The 21,388-nt window shown below is 51.8% G+C and overlaps 2 protein-coding genes across 2 annotated transcripts; one reads left to right on the forward strand and one right to left on the reverse strand.

The window, feature by feature from the left end:
• Nucleotides 1-418: 418 nt before the first annotated feature.
• Nucleotides 419-12,662, forward strand: LOC6599296. The gene is made up of 6 exons (XM_026992496.1): nt 419-680; nt 6,665-7,655; nt 9,025-9,641; nt 9,696-10,155; nt 10,224-10,623; nt 10,713-12,662. Exons 2-6 carry the CDS (start codon nt 7,592-7,594, stop codon nt 12,289-12,291), a joined length of 3,120 nt encoding a protein of 1,039 aa, XP_026848297.1. The 5' UTR covers nt 419-680; nt 6,665-7,591; the 3' UTR covers nt 12,292-12,662.
• Nucleotides 12,663-12,953: 291 nt separating this feature from the next.
• LOC6599297 (serine/threonine-protein kinase ATR) lies at nt 12,954-20,946 on the reverse strand. The gene is made up of 5 exons (XM_026992505.1): nt 20,705-20,946; nt 18,441-20,643; nt 18,091-18,384; nt 13,313-18,016; nt 12,954-13,247 (listed from the first exon to the last, which is right to left on the reverse strand). Exons 1-5 carry the CDS (start codon nt 20,929-20,931, stop codon nt 13,122-13,124), a joined length of 7,554 nt encoding a protein of 2,517 aa, XP_026848306.1. The 5' UTR covers nt 20,932-20,946; the 3' UTR covers nt 12,954-13,121.
• Nucleotides 20,947-21,388: the final 442 nt, after the last annotated feature.

The following is a 21,388-nucleotide window of genomic DNA, read 5'->3' on the forward strand; positions in this document are numbered from 1 at the left end:
AAAATACTCTCACTTCATTGGTGCATTTCCAGAGAACGCTCTTATGACAGTTCATTCTTCTCCGGAGTATAGGGAGTACAGAAACACAGCTTGGCTCCAAGGTCAAGGTATATTAAATAATAGGTAGCGCCATCCATGGAGCGTCTTCTGTTGGAAAGCAGATCCGCAAAAACACCAGCCCCAAAGAGAGCCACGGAGAGCACGATGAATCGGTTATTATTCCACTCCAAAAGAGGCCGCTCTCTAGGATAGCCTCACCTTGTAAACATAAAACTGAATTATTCTCAGAGCAGATCGATTTGCCCTGTAGTCGTGCCTCTACGTGCGATCGTTTTCATGCGTTCGGCTCTTGCTTCGGCTTCGGCTTCGGTGCTCTTCGGCTGGCTTCGACCGCGTCTTGTTTATTGGTGGGGATGGGATTTGGAGCCCAGCTTTTCAGTCTATCTTCAGCAGCGATGCCTCAAAGTTCGGTTCGCGCTTTTCCTTTCCTCTGGTATCGCATTTAAAGTCCCGTTACGTGAATGCACCAAAAATAACTGCAGTGCTGCCAAAAAAAAAAAAAATAAAATAAAAATAAAAAAGAGAGGAAAAAGTCATAAATACAGCAACAAAATCTCTCGGTTTGCTCTTTGCGCAACATTTTGTGGCAGGCGTGAAATGAGAAATACTTACAACAAAAAGTGCGTATACGATGTGCTCTTCTGTGGATTTTATTTTTGTTTGATATTATTTTGTGTGCATGTTTGTTGTTGGTTTGTTTTTTGGCCGGGCCCTGGGCCGTTAGTCGTGAGCCGTTGGATGGGCCTGGCCTTTCGGGCCACCTTCTGATGGCTCCTCTTTGGTGTGCTTTTTGTTTGAATTTTTTTCCATGTTGCTCATTTGTCGTTTCGGCGGTGGTAAAGAGCGCAACTTTCACGCGCTTCAAGTGAAACCGTGAGCCGGGTCCGAAATAAGCAAAAAAAAAAAAAAAAAAAAAAAAAAACTGAAAAACTGAAGAAGAGGTGGATGAAGAGAAGAGATGGGGATGAGGATGAGGTGGATAGCGAAGAAGCAGCTGATTTGTTGCTGTTTTTCATTTTCGCCATTTCCCTCCTATTCGCATTGTTTTTTCTGTTTATACCATAGTATCTTTTCTCACTGTTTCTGTTTCGGTTTCTGTTTCTGTGTCACTCGTCGTTTTGCAAAACTATTTCAAAAATGCATACATATTTCAATCAGAGTCAGTTTTGAAAACGTTTCAAACATGAGAGTGCCTGTCCGAGTGAATTATTTGCTGTTGCTGCTTGCAGGCATTTCAATACTTATACTCTTGCAGAGGGTAATCGAATTTTAAGGCCAGTGGAGGCATGCTTCTGCTGAGAATAAAACAGCTCTGAATCTGTAACGATTGTACGACTATGTGCCATGGATCGGTTCAGTCTGTCCAATGGCCTGTGGCCTGCCGTTCCTCCCGTTCATTTTCGCAAAAGAAATTCACTTTCATGTTTCCATTCCATTGTCAGCCTTTCTTTTTCGAAGTAATCTTGGATATCTTGAACCACACTATTAAAACACTGACGCCGAACGCAAGAAAGCTTCCTGTTTAAAAATATTCAGATTTCCAATTTGAAGGTTGCACATTGATCAAAACCCATAAGAGTAGATATCTCAAGGTTTCTTTTGAGTCTCAATATCGATTCATGTGTTCTCACAGTTGCACTGCTTGCAGACACTGCATCTGTTGGCTTGACTGCTTGCTGGCAGTGCATCTGATGCGTGTGATGCTTTGACTGCTTGCGTTTTTTGGTGCGCGATGCGACGCGACGGCATATGTTATGCATGATGCGATTAAACTTGTTTGCAGACGAGATCAACACCTGTTTGCCCGCCTACCTGTGGGCCTGCCACCTGCCACTTGCCCCCTTCTGCCGCCACAAAACCAAGAAAAAAAAAAATTATCAGAAAAACTAAAACTAAAATCACGCTGACATTGACACGAATTGTCGTCGCCAGCAGCAGCAGCAGCAGCAAACAGCCACAACAACAATACCATCATCCTATACATAGTTTAAAGTTTAGGTCCAACAAACAGCAGGCACAACTACTAAACGTACAAAACAAATTTTCTGACTGAATTGTGTGGTTGTTGATCGCGCCAGCGCATACAATTTAAGTGCATATACAAATTCCATCAATGCCAGGGAACGCGACGCGACGACGACACCAACGACCATAAAATATATATTTTAATTCAAGATACAAGTTTATTTTGCCCTGCGGCAATTGTCAATTTTTTTCATTTCAATTTTGTATTGCATTTGATGTTGAACAAACATAATGAAACCATAGACATCATAGCGAACAATGACTGCTGTCAGCGCGCTGATTGTTGAATGCTTCTGTTGATTGTTGGCTGTTGATTGTTGATTGTGGATTATGGCCACCGAATCGATTTGGCCTGCGGAACAAGGTCGTTTATCGTTTACCACTGGCATTATCAAATGCAAATGTAAATGGGCATTATGTCTGCTAAATACTGGAAAATTTCCTTCAATTAAATATCCAAACACACAATTTTCGTAGACAACAGTTCAATGTGCGCTTCCAATTAACTTTGTCTCACTTACAACATGACGTTGACGTTAATTTGAGCGACATTTGATGTAATTGCTTGTTAAAGTTGAACGAGAGATTCTCTCTCCGAAGAAAGGCGACCATAAAATGAGTTCAAACAAATTAAATTTCTTTTGCTCTTGACATTCTCAGCGCCGAAAGGCCAGCAAAGCGAGACGGTGTCTGTAATTAAAGCGAGGAATTATCTGCTGATGGTGTTGGTGGTATGAGAACCTTGAGTACTCTATACAGATGAAAGAGTAACAGAAGAGAACGGAGAATCTCTCCACTTTCCTGAGCGAGCGCCGGAGTATCCAAGAGCTTGATTGTATTCAGAGGAACATAGATGCAACCATCTGCATAATCGGTGATCGTGGGATGCTGACAAAAGTGCCGTTTATGGGACTCGATCCAATCGGTTTGTTGCTATATACATACAATGCCTTATATTGTGTGTATTCTATCTTATATCTTATGCTTTGGCTTCTGCTTCTGGTTTATTTAATCAGCTTCTCATTGTCATTGGGTAAGTGGGCCAGAAGGTTTCGTAAGACAGCAAATGATATAGTATAGTGTAGTGCCTGATTAGGTCAGCTCTCTGTTCGGTTCGGTACGGTTCGGCCTGTGGCTGTGTCTGTGTCTGTGGCTATGGCTTCGTTCCCGCTCTTTCTATGAGCCGTGAACCATAACTGGTAACTTGATGCTGTCTCTCTGGGAAATGGTGTTCCCGAAAACTGTGTCACACACTTGGCCACTTGTGGTACTTGGCCCATTGCATGTGCTCATGTATACAGTGTACAGTGTACAGTGTTCAGTGTTCAGTACATGTAACTGTGGCTATGTTGCGGCTGTTTTCAGTTGGCTGTGGGCTGGTGGCTATTGCTGCACTGCATCGTCAAGCAACGATTTCCACAACGAATTTGATTTATGGCATATTTCTCATTTCGTTGTTCTCCTTTCGTGCCATGCATTGGCAATTGGGGGCTGGGGAAGTTCTTGGGGAATCGAATACTAGTATGCATACAAAAAAAAAAAATAGCTACCGCTAATTGCATGCACCAAAGCCAACCAACGAGCCACCAGCCACACGAGCACGAAACCAATCCCCCCAAAGACCAGGGCGGAAATTTTATGCGCTGCTGGTTTTTATGCCTTTTTTTTCTGTTTCTGTTTTTGTTTCATTTCTCATTTGATATTTCTTTCGGCAAAATCGGTACTCTTTTGGTTCGGTTTTTTGTCGGCTTCCTCCCTTTTTGCTACTCTTATTTTTCGCTGCTATTGGGCCCATGTCCGCGTCGTAACAAACAGGAAACAACTATTTTCCATGCTACTGCTGCTGCTGCTGCCATACGAAAATTGGCTAAAGGAAATTTATATTTTCGTTTATTGGGGTTTTCCTTTTCGTTTTTTTGGGATTTATTTTGCCTTTTCTGACTGCTGGCCAAGACAGCAATCAGCATTCAGCAACAGTCAGCAGTCAGCGATCACTGATCACCGATCAACCATCAGTAGGGGCAGGGGCAGGGGCAGGGGAAGGGGCACGTGGTGGAGCAAGTTCGTTGCCTAAGTCTTTTGTATGGCAGGTGGCATTTTGCCCCAGATGTAGTCCCAAGTCCACCTAACGACCCTCATACACCCTGGCCGCGACACTCCAATGGAGTCTCAGTTTAGTTTTTAGGTTACTGGCTACGGATGGCATTTAGGCAAAATCATGGGGAAGTGCCTCTGGACTTTTGATCTTCTAACATAGTATGACTCATTCAGGTATTCATCTGTCTGCTGCTTCTTATGATCCCAATCGATTTAGTGGAAGGAATAAACAACCCTTAGCAAAGTGCATCAAATGCAAACAGAATAGACAGAACTTATTTGGGGCAAGTTTTAAAAGTACCTAAGAATATGTTCGATTCAGTGACACGCTCCAGAACTCTTCAACTAAATAAAACATAATTATTAAATGACATTCGGGGCAGTAGTGGCTCCATGGCCAGATTTATCCACCGATTGTAATCCTGTTTAGTGTTTCCCTTGTGAAATAACAGCAAAAATGGTGTCAATCGTGCCAGTTCAGATTTCAACATGAAATTGCTCAATTCCCCATGCGTTCTCCATGTTCATGTTGTTTCGAGAGCATAGTGTAATAATAGTAAAGTTTTACTATTATTTTTATTAGATGTGTAGATTTTTGTACATAAATTTAGCTTGACAAATCAATCAAATCGCATCGCGCCAATTTCGATTGCACAAAGATGAAAAACCCAGAGACGAAGGAGAAGACCAGGCATTGCCATTGTGGTTGGCATTTGGCAATGTTAAGTGACCATTGTCAGTCCATTCGGTTGGCTCACGTTCACGTCCCAGCTCAGATTGACTGGAGGCAGTCCAAGACAGAGAGACAGACGGCTGTTTTGCCAGACAGTCGGATGGACAGAGGGATAGACAGAAAAAACTGCACTGAACGTGTGCGCTGCACTTTTCTTTGGCATGGTTCGGTTTTCCCATTCGATTTGCAGAGCCACTTTCCCAGCCAGTTCTCGGTACGTCTCACTTTTCACCATTCAAATGGGACTTGCATATCTCAGTCTCGAGTCTCAGGGTATCTCAGAGATACATACAATCGACTAGTAGCCTCTCAGTCGCGTTCTTCGCTTCGATTTTAATGAGCAAAATGAGCTGCCAAATGCGAAAATGAGCAACTGAAAGTGGGGCCGCAGACCCATCAAATTGGGTTAATCTATTTGAAAGTAGAAGCCGCAGTCGCCAGCCGACACTACCAACACCAGAGAGCACCACAGCACCACTCAGATCGAGTCTCAGTCTGAATCTGAGGTAGCCTCTGCGAAAGTCGGTATAGAAGCATTACTTTGTGCGTTACTTTCCATTTTGATGTGGACGTTGAGCTTGACGTTTGTCTCTGCTGCTTTCCCAGCAGTCTTCAGTCATTCCGTCAGCTGTCAACTCTGTGACGCTCTGAAGTGTAGGGTAGACAAAGACCGATTCCTTCTTTAGCGTCATTTAAATTTTTCTTTTCATCAGTCCCATCATCAGCATTCAAGATTCCCATGAACAGAAAGCATAATAATGCAGATGCCAATGTGGCTGAGAAGATGGGCTTCAGTTTGCTTTGTTATGGGATGTTTTGTGAAAGAGTTTAGGAAGTTTGATTGGAATGATAGAAATAACCATTTGCAACAGCGAACCTTCTTCTGATTCGCTGAGGAATCATATATTCCGACATTCTATTCTACCTTATAGATATTCTAGAATTTTTCCATAGTTTCAGTTTCTCTTCGTATATGATTTCGGCCCATACCATCCCATTCTTGTATGCATTTCCGCTTCGATAGACCATAAACTGAGCAAACGATGACCACATCTGTCGTGGGCGTCCAATTCCCAGATGCAAATGTACAAACGTATATCTTGCCTAATAGTATTTCTTGACGAGGCTCAGCCACAGTGCTAATTGGTGGCTCACGACGCACCCAACGAAAGCGAAATGAAGACCGATTGACAACAAAATTTGTTAATCGATGGGGGAGCACAGCTTGGGTGCGTTTACGGCCACGGCTTTTGGGTTGGGTTTTGGTTTTGGTTTCGGTTTCGATTTCATTTGCTTGTGGTTGTGGCTTGTGGCTGGTGGCTTCTGGGGCGGGTTTTCACTTTTCTTTGTCCCATCCCATGGCACCCCGTTCCGTCTATGTACCCCCGATTGAAGCGTGCAATTCGAAGACAGACGAGGGCCGGTGGGGCTGGCTGAATTGGCCAAAAGTCAACAGACAGCTTTGTCTGCTTGACCCACATGTGAGGCAAGGCAGCCGAAAAGTGGTTAGGCGGGATTTGCTCTTCGAGAATGCCTCGCAGTCAAGTGTAAGGTCAATGGCCCGGTCTGCGGCTTCGTCCACAAACAGAAATGCAAGCGCAATATCCTGTTTAAAGCCGGGCAGCCGGGAAGCCTGGAAGCCGGCTGCCTATTATACAATTCGCCATTTGGCCATTTGGCAGTTCTCCACCACCGACCGACCAACAATTGAATGAAATATGACTCCGCTTCTTCTTCTTCTGATTGCAGACGGACCTAAACAACACGAAGCAATCAATCAGGCCATCAACCAGTCCGGTGAGGCTTGTCGCTAACTGGGGCTGGAGTGGGAGCTGCTCTCCCCTGTCATTGCCGTCATCTGTGGGAGAAAGCCACCGCCGCTACGTCTGCCACATAATTCAATCAAGCGCAACACGAGCAGCAGACTAGCAGCAGCAATAACCAATAACCAATACCCAATAGCAAATAACCATTGCGGACCAACCACTGACCAGCGACGCCTAGAGAGCAGGCCGCGGATCAGCACCGATCAGAGGTGACTTGAACTGGAATTGAAACTCCAACTGGAGCTGGGATCTGGGAGCTGGAAGCTGGGACTTGGAAGCTGGAGCTGGAGGCGACACTGTCTGCATTGGCTTAGTCAGTCAGTGAGTCAGACACTCGAACCTATAGTCATAGTTATAGTCACGACTCCACCAACACCACCACCACCACCACCACCGTCCCCTCCAAGACTACATACTATCGCCATTGCCAGCGACATCGTCAGCTGAAGTCAGCTTCACTGGGTCTTCGATCGTGGTGGCTGTGTTTGTTGTCCGGCAGGTTCACAAATAAGTGAAAGTGAATTTGTTTATTGTATATTTCGCTATTACCAAAGCGAACGAGACGAGACGAGACGAGACGCATAACACCATTGAGACAACACAATACAACACAATACAGGCAACAGGAACCTGTACGAGTGTATGGTAGCTGCAACTACAACAACATCATCCTCATCCTCAACCAGAAAGCCGAGCAATGCTCACTAGATCAAAGCAATTCCATTGAAAGACAAGATCAAGATCGTGTCACCGTGTACGTGTCGATTGGAATTTCGATCAATGAGAGCGTTGTAGAAGAGCTACAACAACAAGAACTGCAACGACAACTATCGCGACAACCAGAGGCAACATGCTAAATGTGTGCTATCTGCTGCTGCTAGTGCTGACGGCATCGCTGTGCCACGCGGAAAATGGTGAGTATACGCCCCGTGGGCTCCATTAACTAATTGTCAGCAACAGCGGCACACATTAACTAATTTACTTAGCGCTTGATGCGAATACGCTTTCAACTGGAATTGGTTTGTCACTCTGTAACTGTCTGTCTGTCGCTTTGTGTGGGTGTCGCCTACAAGGGGGCCGGGCGGGGGATGAGCTTCGTGAGTAATGAATGACAGACAGACAGTCAGGCAGCCAGTAACTTCAGTTCAGGGATTGCACAATGCTCAGACAATCTTGTGTACGGGTACGAGCGCGTATAAGAGCGCGCTTGACTGTGTGTCGTGAAGGTAAAACCAATAAACCCCTCAATTTAACCAAAGTTTACGTTTACCCTTGGCGTGAGCCATGGATTGAAGAGTATGGATTATTGGAGAGGTGTCTGCCGAAGCTACGAGTACGGGTACTGGCCTGCCAAAAGGTTGAATACGAGTATGCTATCCTCAGTTTCAGGCAAAGGTTGCCAGTGTCAAAACAGGCATGGAGTCCTTCAGGCTTAAGGACAGCTGCACTGACCAGGGAATAGAATTTATAAATGGGAATACCGACTGCCGCATCCCCATTCTGGTGATGCGTGATCTAATCGCAATCCATGTGTTCTTTATGATTTCCTTATTCTTTTCTTTATGCGTTCCACCAAACTAGAAGCCCAATTGGGCAGACAACGTGTGTGGCACTCAGTTTTGGTTGAGGTTTTGGGTTTGGTTATTGCCTATAGTGTGTATAGTAGTGTGCCTTTGGTTTGGTATTTTAAAAACGCAATCACGCTTCGGCGATTTATCATACATAGTACAATAGACAGAGAGACACACACACACTAAGGTTCACATGGACACGTTCCATGGCGGTGTTATGTCATCCGCATGGCGTGCGTCTCAAATTATGGCGAAGTGCACAAGGAAAACGTAAAGCGGAAAATTAAAATAACTTACGCGTTGTCATTAAAGAAATTTCTACGACAATTCGTAGCTTATTTTGGTTTGCCGCTTCTTCCACTGATCAAGCAGTGTGATGTGCGCGCACAAGAAGTTCGTTCATCCAAGCAGGGTTCATGTTAAAGCAGTTAACAGTGGAGGCAAGATATTCGGTGAAGCAGTGTAGACAGAACAGAAAGCCAAGCAGTAGGTGAAGCAGTTCCCGGTTTGAAATTTTGAAATTCCTTCAATACGATGATGGCTTCTCCGATTTGGACAAACGAAATCGAATTAAATCAAATGTCTTTGGCTAGAGTCGCGGGCTGTACGTGACCCCCATGCATAGAACCCCATTGATATGTAGGCACGCCTCTCAGTTCCATTTCTGTCCGGCCACTGACTCACCCACTCAATCCACGCTCTCCACTTGCAGCGATCGCCCAGGAAGTGAGAAATGTTGGCACGCCCACGCATGCATCGTATGGAAACTTTACGGAGCTGTCGCGAGCGGTGCGGGACTCGCTGTTGGAGCACGAGGAACGCCAACGTGAGAGCCAGCGACATGGACACCGCTCGAAACGGGGAGTTAAGCGAGTGTGCTACGGGGAGCTCGGGTGCTTCGAGGATTCAGGCCCGTTCGCCTACCTGGAGATGCTTCCGTCCCCGCCGGAGGAGATCAACACCAAGTTCTACTTCTACTCAACGCGCCAGCGCTCGGACCGGCCGCTGATGGAGCTTTCCTTCCTCAACATGACCAACGCCTTCCGCGGCAAGGCCAAGCGCGAGTCGGAAACCCAGAGCGACCCGTCCAGTACGACTGCTCCCGAGAGCGGTAGATCCTCCAGCTCCAGTTCTAGTTCAAGTTCGAATACAAATGCAACCTTCAGCACGGAGAAGCCCGGTGGCGGTGGTGGGCAGAAAAAGCCAGCCCCCTCGATCGACGACCTGGAAGGCTTCGACGAGCTATCTGTCCGTGTCATCGTTCACGGCTTCGGCTCGGCCTGTCCCCACGTTTGGATCTACGAGATGAAGACGGCTCTCATGGCAGTGGTAAGTGGGCAGAGGTGGGCGACCATTTCCATTTGCTAATTCCAAATTTCGCAGGAGGACTGCATCGTGATCTGCGTGGACTGGGAAAACGGCGCCACCTTCCCGAACTACGTGCGGGCGGCGGCCAACACGCGGCTCGTGGGCAAGCAGCTGGCCATGCTGATCCAGAATCTGCAGCGGCACAAGGGCCTCAATCTGATGCGCACCCACCTCATCGGCTTCAGCCTGGGCGCCCACGTGTCTGGTTTCGCCGGCGCCGAACTGCCCGGCCTCTCGCGGATCACGGGCCTGGATCCGGCGGGTCCGTTGTTCGAGGCCCAGCACCCGAAGGTGCGGCTGGACAGCAATGACGCGGAGTTTGTCGACGTGATTCACTCGAATGGCGAGAACCTCATTCTGGGAGGACTCGGCTCCTGGCAGCCCATGGGCCACGTGGATTATTACCCAAATGGCGGCCGCGTGCAGACGGGCTGCTCCAATCTCTTTGTCGGCGCTGTCACTGACTTCATTTGGTGTAAGGAATCTTATTTCTCATCCCTGTTCGAGGATTGACAATTTTCCATCCTTGGTTCCCTCCCACAGCGGCCCAGGCAGCCGAGGACGAAGAGGGCCGATCGCTGTGCAACCATCGGCGCGCCTACAAGTTCTTCATCGACTCGGTGGCGCCGCGTTGCATGTTTCCCGCCTTCCCGTGCGCCAACTACGACGACTTCCTCAAGGGCAAGTGCTTTCCCTGCGCCCAGGACGATGAGGATCTTGCCGAGGGCGTGCCCCGGTGCGGCAACATGGGCTACTATGCCGACCGGTCCACGGGCCGCGGCCAGCTATACCTTTTGACCCGAGAGGAGGAGCCCTTCTGCGCCCACCAGTTCCAGCTGCAAATCTTCAACTCCTTCAACGACCTGCCACTGCGTACCATCGGTCGCCTTGAGGCCATTCTCGAGGGCGATGGTGGCCTCAATGAGACCTTCGAAATATCCGAGTAAGTCCATGCCATACCGTACCAAATCACCTTGCTTTCCTTTTGCATCATTGTTCATACTCTCTCTCTCTCTCGTGCTTGTCCTGCAGAAAGGACGATGCGGAGTTCTTTGCCGGCGACATCGTGTCCAAGATTATCGTGCCCCATCCTGCCCTGGGCTTCCCCACCACGCTGAGCCTCCACTATAAGTCGTACAGCGGCTGGCTGAGCAAGGGCCTGCCCCACTGGGACATCGACAAGGTGGTGCTCACCGACAGCTTCGGCCGCAGCCACTCCCTGTGCCGTCCGTCCACCAAGCTGAGCAGCGGCAGCCCCGTACGCATGCGCCTGCAGGCCGGCAACTGTGAGTTGGACAACCAGGAGGACTATGGCGCCTACACCACTCAGCCACCGCAACAGGCCCCGCCACAGGCCACTCTGGCGCCCGCGCCCGCCTCCACGGATGTGCCGGACTCCAGTGTCCAGGAGTCGGGCCTGAGCGCCGCTGCCGTCGACGGCGTGGAGAGTGTAAAGCAGCGCAAGGACATCTTCAACCTCGGCACCAGCTTCAAGCTGGCCCAGAACCAGACCTATCCGCTCGACCAAGGTGACGAGCTGCCCTGGCAGCCCATTTTGGTGGGCAACTCGCTGGACAACGAGACAGCCGAGACGGCCGAGTCCAGTCGCAGTCTCTCGGACGCGGCAGTGCCCGAGGGTCAGGGGGGCCAGCCGAGTGAGATCTTCGAGCCGGTGCTCAAGGACAGGCGGCTGGTGGCCTACAACCGTGGACGCAATCTTCAGGACGACGGCACAACCACGGAGGAGATCATGGAGCCGGTGCTCAAGGCCACCACGCCGCGCGTCAAGCAGGGCAAGGAACTCGACCTGCGTCAGCTCGACGTCGCCCCAGAGATGTCTCAGACAACCCCTTCACCTCCCCCTCCATCTCCATCTCTATCTCCATCTCCAGCTGCGTCTGTGGCTCCCCCCAAAATGATGGCGCAGCTAGGCACCGGCCAGACCGCCCACACGGGCCAGGATGAGCCGCAAACGGTGCAGTTATTGCCCTTCCGCCTAGGCGAGCTGTTGCAGCGGGCCGAACGATATGCCCGAGAGACGCTCCTGCCCTTGATCTCTGTGCAGGCACCGCGCTTCTTCGGCTTCAACGTGACGCCGCACGACCGGGAGCTGTCCCGTCCAGTCAGCGACCAGCGCAAGCCGCGCTACATTCCCCGCTACGAAGAGTCTGCCTTTCTAAATAACAGCACAAGCTCCCCCCCGCGCAATGGCAGTGGCAAGACCCGCGCCCAGAAGGCGGCGCGCCGCTCAGCGGTCCAGCAACGCAATCTCTTCCGACTGATGCGCGCCCGCTCCGCCCAGAGGCGCGACGAGGAGCAAGAGCAAGAGGAGGAACAGCGGAAGGTGCAGGAGAACGAGGTCAACTATTACACCAATGTGCTCCTTTCGGAGTCCCGGTCCATGCGCCCAGAGGTGCCCGAGTATCGGCCTGTGTTCGTTGATCTGCCAACCTATCGGCCGCCTCTGTCGGCCTCATCATCATCAGCAGCATCTGCATCAGACTCAGGCTCAGCTTCAGCCTCAGCCTCGGTGTCTGGATCAGCATCGAAGTCCAGGGCAGGAAGGGTGGCCCGGCGTCGAGGCAGAGCCTCCTCATTGGCGCTCCCCTAAGGCTCCGGGGTCTGTTATCCAGGAAGAACACTTTGTGATATGAGAATCTGGCAGCGCCATGCAGGCCATGTACCCTCGGATCGTGGCTGGGGCAGTTCCCCCCGCAAAGCTATCTCCATCTCCCTCAACCGCCTTCCCACCCTGCCCCTTAAGCATTCATATTGTAGCCCCACACTCGGCGGGGGGGGGTACACGGCGCACCAAAACTTTTAGCACTGTAAATATCCGAAAGAAACATTAATCGTGGCCGGAAACAGATCGACAGATTCATGCAATCGGAGAATTTAGTGTGTAAGTTTATAAAGTGAGAGATTTACGAATAAGATTAAAACACTACAGTCGAGTGTCTCGACTCTAAGATACGAGTCCCACTTGTGCAGTCTTTTCTTCAAATTGTTGCGGAAGCTATTCGGAATTCAATGGAACCACATGTCCTGCTGTCTGTTGTTACAACAGAGAGACGGGTTTACAAAAACGGAGCGGGTTAGATAATAGAGATAAGATCGCTAGATATATGCAAATAGGCATAGGAATAGTTTGTTTGGTATTATCATTCGAAACATTCGATATTCTTAGTTTCATCATTCACAGACGATTCAAAATATGGAACAGTTATTTATTTTCTAGAAACTACTAACCATACAGACTATTTTTATCACCACTCAGTGGATAAAGAACTTCGGAGCCACAAGAACAGATTGCTCAAATAACAACTTCTCAAGACTTCATTTTATAAACCATTAACTCGTAAAAAATCCCTGATCTGTTGGTTCAACATGAATGCTTTCGTTGAAAGAATACGAGTATACGCGTATAAAAAGTAAACACTGTCAGAGGAACGCTCCCCAGCCAATGTACATGACAGCCAGATTGTCCACTTTGGTGGCCTCGTTGATCAGAAAATTGACCTGTCCTTCGGTAGAGAGGGGAATACTGTTGGCCTGCTGCCGCTTAACCTGTTGGAGACAGAAGAGTAGGTGAGTGAATCTTCAATTGAAATATACAGAATTAAAGTGCTTACGTGTCCCTGCAAACGATCGGCAATGCGCTGGACATCGCTGGTGATCTTGGCCGTGGCGGCGGCATTGCGGATCTGCGCTCCGACATCGTAGACAAAGGGCCTCAGCATGGACATCAGAGTCTTGGTCTCCTGCTTGAGCAGCCGCAGCGTGATCTCGCAGCACTTGCGGTAGCTGCCCTCGACGCCCAGCGGCCCCATGGCTGCGATCATGTTCTGGGTAAGACGGAACGGAACCATTTCCGGGTACGTCAGCAGCTCGCCCTGGTTGAACAGGCAGTTGAAATCGACGTGGACAGCGTCCCCATTGCGCTCATCAAAGAGTATGTTTTCGCCGTGACGATCCCCCAATCCCAGGATGTACCCCACCATCGACATCACGGCCACGGTGCGGATATACGTGTGTCGGGCCTCGTACCAGCTGTGGGGCGTGGCGAACCGTTGACGCAGCCAATCCTGGAACACGGGCGGATGGGCGGGTAGCAGTTGCTTGGTGAAGATCTCGCGCTTCTTTTCTATGGGATCAGTCAAGGGCACGGCTAGTTGTTGTAGCTGGCGGCTGGACATAACCCGACCCCTTTGCGCGTACAAGCCCATGCAGATGCTGCGGTAGGACGATAGATTGGGCAGCCACTCGACCAGGCCGCACTCCTCATTGAATGGCAGCACGGCGTAGGTGCGTATGTGGAGGCGCCTCTGCCTGGCCGGCGCATTCTGGTGCAGGTATCGCTTCACCAGGCCATTGAACTCCATCAGACGGGCATCGCGTCGCAGGTCGTCCTTGGGCTTCACCAGTACATCGTAGTCCTGGCCATCGCTGCAGCGAATGGTGAGCTTTTTGGGCTTGGCCGCCGAGCGCAGGATCAGCACCTGCTCTTGGAAGCCGCTGATGTAGATCTGCTGATAGGGAAACCAGTTGGCCTTGGTGCTGCTCGCTGCTAAGGGGGACAGTGCCGCTGGGCTGGACTCCAAATTGAGGGGCATCGTGGGCTGCATGTACTTCTCGAAGGGCAGGAGGATCTTTGAGAAGTCCGCATGGCTGCACAGTTTGGTGAGGCGCTTGTCCAGGTCGCTCAGCTTGTAGGTTCGGTCCAGAGAAACCTCCTTGTTGGTCAGCTCAATCAGACGCTCCGTCAGGGAGTTGAAGTCGTTGAGGAGCTTCTGGAAGGCGGCATTCTGGAGACGGCCATCGGTGAGCACCAGCTTGCAGCGCTTGATTCTGTTGGCGGTGGCCGACTTGAAGTGGGGCAGCAGCATCCACAGGGACTGCTGCGGATAGTTCTCCACCAGGCGTATGATCACGTTACGCAGCACACCGAAAACCTCCGGCGACGGGTGGCATAGGCGGCTCAGCATCTGGGAGTAGACCGTGTAGAACATGGCCGTGGGCAGGGCGGTGCAGCAGTTGCTCAGCAGATCATTCATCTTCTTTACATGGTCTGGATTGGTGGAGGATTCAGCCGTGTCCAGCCACAGGCTGATGAGGCGGGGCATCGACTGGTAGACATGCTCGCTGCCGTACCGCAGCGATTTCGCATAATTGAGCATGATTTGGAGCAGCAGATCATCGTTCTCGTGGTTAGATGACTGATTTGTTGTGACCGACTTGCTGCTCCCCTGTGTGGCCTCACGCATCTTCTCCAGGAACTGGGCCAGCTGCACGTGGCAGCCCTCCGAGTGGCGATGCACGGCAATGGCCTCCTGGAAGTACCGTAGAACAGCATCCGCACACAGATGCATGGACTCGGCATTGTAGACGGCCTGCAGGTACTTGCCCTCGAAGTAGAGGTGACGCTGCTCCGTTGACAGCTGCTTGGCGTTGCCCTGGCACGAGACCCGAATGAAGGAGAGCTGCTCCTCCAGATAGTTCATGGCCATGACCTGGTCGCCCTTCTGCCACAGCAACCGGGCCCGCTCCAGGAAGAGGCCACTTGGCTTGTAGTCGGCCGCCTTGAGGATGTACAGCTGTGCCCGCTGCAGCTGGCCAGCATTCCTGTTGATCTGCGCACTGTTCAGCCAGAGCCTGGCCAGCTCCATCTGCAGATGGGGCTGCAGGTGACTGCGATCCGCGAGGCGTTGCTGCAGCTCGGCCAGTAAATTCCGGCGGAAGCTGTAGATGGGCTCCTGCACACGCACCTGCGGCTGTATCACCTGGAGACGCGCCTGCCAGTCCTCGAAATACTCCCGCATCAGCAGTTCCTGCCGATCCTCGGCGGCCTCCTGCTGCAGCTGCTCGACCAATTGCTGGCTGCACTGCAGCTCGTGGACCAGATGGAGCTTCAGCACCGCATCGTAGGCATTGGCATACGAGTGCTGCTGGACGGCGGAGCAGCTGCGCAGCTGCTCCAGCACAGAGGAACGCATCCCATCCAGCAGCGAGTCGAACTGCGATTGCGTGGTCAGTGGCTGGCGCAGGGCCAGACAGCCCTGGGCGCACTGGGCCGGCCAGTTGGCCTGGAACTCGTCCAGCTCGTCGTAGCTGCCCAGCCGCCACAGCAGCTCCGCCTTGCACTCGCTGAAGCACTGCTCCGTGTACTGGTCCGCCAGGCGCTGCCAGAGGCCGTCGGCAATCAGCTGGGCCGTCTTGGGCGTGTCCATCAGGTAGGCGTCGATCATGGCCCGGATGTGCTCCGGCTGGAGGTGGTCTGTGCTGGACAGCAGCTGCTCGTAGCACGTGATCATGTCCTGCTGCCGCTCCACCAGACGGTTCACCAGAATGTCCTGGGTCACACTCATGTCGTAGCTGCGTGCCTGAACGGCCCCCTCCACGGAGTCCGAGTCGAGGAGCTTGCCATAGACCTCGACGAGAAAGGTGAATTGTTCGAGGATGCGCTTGGACTTGTCCTCGCCGTCCTCCAGATAGCTCTCCAGGTAGCTGAGGGCACGGGCATACTCCCCGCAATTGTAGCTGGCGCGGGCGACCAACAGCTTGGGTATCCTCCCGAGAAACTCGTGGATCTTACCGTAGTTGGCGTCCACCTCCTGGGGAGGTCTTCCCCCAGTGCTGCGGCCGTGCATACGCTGCCATTCCCTTAGCCAGCGCTGCAGGAAGTCGAGGAGCTCAGCACAGAGTTTGCCGGCGAGTCGCGGCACATGGCTGGAGTCCTCCTTCCGCTCCAGGACACTGTTCGCTGGCTGCTTGTTGCCGGCTGCATATTTCTTCGACTCGAACAGCTTGAAGGCGTTCTCCTTGATGGCGCCCAGCTCTTGCTGGGCCTTGGCCGAGCTGGAGCTCTCCTCGTTGGCCTGCAGCACCGCCAGGAACTCCTCCTGCATATGCTGGCCCTGCTCCGCAGTGCACTCCAGGAGCGCGTGCAGCAGAATATAGGGATAGAAGGTGCTCAGCATGTTGCCGTCCCGCTTGATGCACGGCTTGTACGAGCTCAGCAGGTGGCGGGTCTCCGAGCACTGGATGTAGTCGATCAGGCGACTGGCCCACACGAAGGCCCACTCCTCGTACGAGTTGTTCGAGTAGTGGCTGCCGAAGATCGGCTGCTGCTGGCAGTTGCTCGCCCGCTGGCAGCTCGTGTAGCAGGACTGCAGCAGCGGCTCCATAACCTGACGCATGCGAGGAGGCAGCGACTCCCACAGGCGCACCTTCTTCTGCTCCTTGGGCGAAATCCCGCACACGGCCAGTGTCTCCTGGATGGCCAGCGAGAAGCTGTCCACATGCTTCGTCTTCTGCTGGAACTGGTAGCCGCGGCACAGCGCGGTTAAGGCCAGCACCGCAAAATCATCGGACAGGACGGTCAGGGGCAGCTGCTGGGGGCTGTCGAAATTGTAGTTGGAGAGCAAGTAGCTCGCGTCGATGGCCCCCAGCTCGCCCAGGCATTTGGCCGAGGCCATCTGCAGCTGGCGATCGTCGTGCTGGCAGCCAGCCATCAGGACATTGACAATCTGCTCCAGCAGCGGCTCGAGGGGCAGCTCATTGAGGATCATCTGGTTGAGCTGGGTGCGCCGTCGGCCGAAGAGCTCGCCCAGATGCTGCAGCCCATAGACACGCACCTGGAGGCACTCATCGATGATCTGCTTGTGAAGGAAGCGCAGCTGCTCCAGCAGCTGTGGCGGGGATTGCGCCTCCTCCCCGGCCAAGTCCAGATGGGAGAGGTGTCGCTTGATACATTCCCGGATTTTGGGGGAGACGTTCTCCATGCGCTCGAGGAAATACAGGTCCGTTATGAAGTTGCCCAGCATGGCGGCATTCCGCAGTATCACGAACTCGTAGAGATCGTTCACCTGCGCCACGCTCTCGCAGTCCATCAGCAGCGGCTGCAGGGTGGCCACAATGCGGCCCAGGGAGGGGCCCAGCTCCTGGACATTCACCACGTGCAGGAAGATGTGCCAGATCTTCAGGCAGATCCGCTGCAGACGCGGCTCCTGCAGAGTGTGCACAAAGCTGAGCATAGCCATGATCTTGAACCGGAACTGGGTGACATGTTTCGAGCCCACGAAGCGCATTATCTGGCCCAGACTGTAGAGGGTCTCCTCCTTCAGGGGCTTCTCAAAGGACGGCTCGCTCAGGCAGCTCTCAAAGTAGGTGATCACGCCCAGGAAGCGCTCGGCAATGAAGGTGGCAAACTCCGCATTGGCCGTCTGGCTGGACAGCGCCTCTTCGGAGCCCACGGACAGCTGCAGCAGGCTCTGGAACGACCTCATCACGAAGGTGGGGTTGCGGTTGAAGTAAATCAGCAGCTCAGCCACCGTTTGCTGCGGAAAGGAAGCAAAGCAGTGAAAGGTCAGCATTGAAAAGCGCAGGCAGTGGGACAGGGGGCAGGTCCCACCTTAACGTCCGCATTCATGAGCTGCTGCAGACTGGACTGGGTGCAGCTGACCACCAACTGAATGCAGCTATTGGCCAGCTCCGGCTCCTCGGTGAGGTAGACATGGGTGTAGAGCCGCAGGAACGAGATGGTGAACAGCGTCGCAATGGGTTTCCGCAACTGTTTAGCTATTAGCACAAGCACGCCCTTGCAGCGCGGCTCCACGATGCAGTGCGGCAGTACCATGGCAGTCAGCAGGCGATGGTACTTGCAGGTGAACTCCTGAACGCACGAGAAGCCCAGCATTTTGGTGAGCTACAAGGGTGAGCAATGAATGGATTTGGTCTACTGGTGTGCCCTCTTCCACTCACCGCTCGGAGTGATCGCGTGAAGCGCACTCCATCCGTTAGATATGCAGTCAAGGCCAGTCGTACGGCCAGATCGAGGGCATCCCGCTTGTACCAGTTCCACAGATTGACCGTCTGCAGGCCATGGCGGGCACACATCTCACTGGCCGTCATCACGGCCTCCTGGGCAACCAGGGAGTGCGTGTGCACCAGGAAAAAGAAGGTCATCTTGAACCAGTGGAAGAGCCAGATCTCCTCGATCTCAGGGTGGGCACAGGAGATGATTATGCGCAGCACGGCACGCTGCTCCATTTTGCACTGCGTCGCCAGAGGCTTGGCCAGCATTTGCTTGATAGAATCGAGGATGAAGCGACCCAGGTCCGGCATGAAATCTGGCGATTTTGAACTCATTGCAGGGACTAGGAGACTGAAGCTCTTTTCGCCCACTCCCTTGAGTCCTTCCTTGAGCAGACGCAGGACAAGGTGGGGGCTAACGCTGAGCAGGTCTAGATGATGGGCAATGTACGAGGAATCGGATGCGAATAACAAATCCCTGACTATCAGTTCAACTGTGGTCCTGGTGAGGTCGAGGTTCGTTGCATTCGGCTTGGCCTTGCCAAGGAAAAGGCCAGGCAGCTCATCCGGCAGTGGCCGGCACTGCGGACAGTGCAATTCAACGCGATTTCCCACCTTAAAGGCACTCAGATGGGAGCAAAGCAGCAGGCGAATCACTTGGCTGCGTGCCGGCTGATCCGAAATGCAGGGCAGGGCTTTTAGGAGCTGCTCCGTTTTGAGGAAACCCGCCAGATACAGCTGCGGCAGATACGCACAGAAGATCTCCCCCTGCGACTCAATGAGACCCATGTAGTGGTGGGCATAGAAGGACTGCATCTGGGTGTGGGCGCTCGAAGGCGTCTCCAGTCGGACTGCACACAAATGCGACAGCTGCTCTGACAGATGCCTCTGGAGGACGGCCAGCAGTTGCTGCTGGGTTTGCGGCTTCAGTGAGTGGCGTATGAAGGAGACCTGCAGCAGCAGTGAGCAGATTTCCAAATATATCTGCAGCTCTGGAGAGCTGGCGCGGCACTTTGACTCCTGCTCCGTCAGGTGCATGGAGAGCTGATTCCAGTTGGTGTCCGTCTCCTTGGGAAGATCATACTGTAAGGGCAACCGGGCCAGGCACGAGGAATCCAGCTTATTTTCCGATTCCATCGTCTTTTGTTGGCTCTGCCACAGGATTAGCTGCTCCAGCTGCTTGAAGGCTCGCATAATGGCAACCATTTCCCGCCACTCCCCTGCGGTGGTTTCCTTCTTCGGGAGGAGTTGTGCCAGGGCCGTGGTCAAGGCTTGAACAATGGCTGACCGCATGTCCGTCAGCTTTACTGCTAGAAGAGCCAAAAGTGGGAGTAATTGCGATGGATGCGACCGCCAATGGCTCATCACGAGCTCCTTCAGCAGCATCAGTTGTTCCATGGAAGTCACCGAGCCATCCAGCAGCTCTTGCACGTAGTCGCTCAGACTTTGCAGCAATCCCTCATCGATTTCCAGGCTCTTGGGCAAGCCAAGAATCTCATTTAGGAGGAGGTAACTCTGGTGTATTGCCTCGCGGCCACGGAGCTGCAGGACAAGCATCAGTTGTCGAGTGGACACATCAAGCCTTTTCAGCTGCTGCCCGCTCATGCAGTCCATTTCCAGCCACTTGGCAGCCATGGACCACATCATGGTGGTGGCCTCTAATGTCAAGTGCGCGTAATGGGCCACATCGGGATTGGTGAGCCAGTTCTGGGACGACTGAGACAGCAAGACACCGTGGCAGTACTCCAGGCTAGTCAGCTTCGTGTCCATGTCGCACTCTTTCAGGATGAGCAGCACCTGCTGCAGGCTCCCTGAGAAAATGTCTCCGTGTGTAGCGTCTCCAATGTGATGGGCATGCTGCAGAACCATCATCAAACTCTTGGCATAAGCATCTACCTTGTCCACCTGCAGGTGGATGTCTTCGAATGCGCATTGGGGATCGAACTCCAGAAGAGGAGCGACGTCGCACTTGAATATCCTCAAGGTAATTGACTTATTATCCTTTGTAAACCCCTTTCCGAAGTCGAGCACACTCAATTGTGCATGGATCTCCTGCAGGGCCTCCACATAGGCCTTCACTAGCCGCTCATACAGCTTGGGATGATTCGAGCAGCAGGAACTGATGATTTTCCTCTGCAGATTGATGCACTGACTATGACGAAATAGTAAGGCAATAGAGCACAAATGTAAATCTTCTTTTCCTTATTTCTCACCTGCCATCTTCACTCTCGCCCAAACACTTGGCCAGCTTGTTTAGCAGCCACAATAGAAATGTGTCTTGGAATTTGTTGTTCAGCTCCCGGACCAGCGAGCAGCTTATAAGGCTCGGCTCCTGGCAAAGTATGTCCTCGATAACTGCGTACGCCTGAGACAAGTTCCCACCGTTTCGGTTCACCAGGCTGTAGAGCAGCTTCCACATTTCCTTGCGATGGTTCGCCATTTCGCCAAATATTTTTAGTTACAGTGCAATTAACTTTATAGTTGTTTTTGCAAAAAAGGTTTAGTAAACAAAAAATTAACATCCCGCGCGTTGACAGCTGTTGACGGATTTATCGATAGAATATATACCAAAATATACCGTCTCATTTTAAAAAACACCGTAAATATACTGACAAATTAAAATTATATTTTACATATTGCTCGATTTTGATATTCCGTGGAATATTACTAGCTATATAGAACATATAGCCAAGCCCACATAATTTTATACGAGTGATGAATCAATTTTCTACAAGATTGGATAGTTTTTAATCCTTGCTTTTATTGTATTTATTGTAAAAACAGGGTTAAACGAAAAAGTCCAACCAAAAAAGAGTCGCAATGTTGCTGGTATTTAGAGACGTGATGCGTGTATAGCCCTTTGTACACCCTATTTCGCTAATTTTATATGAAGATCA

This window comes from Drosophila persimilis, unplaced genomic scaffold (assembly GCF_003286085.1).
Source record: "Drosophila persimilis strain 14011-0111.01,24,50 unplaced genomic scaffold, DperRS2 tig00000735-arrow-arrow-pilon, whole genome shotgun sequence".
Classification (NCBI taxonomy): Eukaryota; Metazoa; Arthropoda; class Insecta; order Diptera; family Drosophilidae; genus Drosophila; species Drosophila persimilis.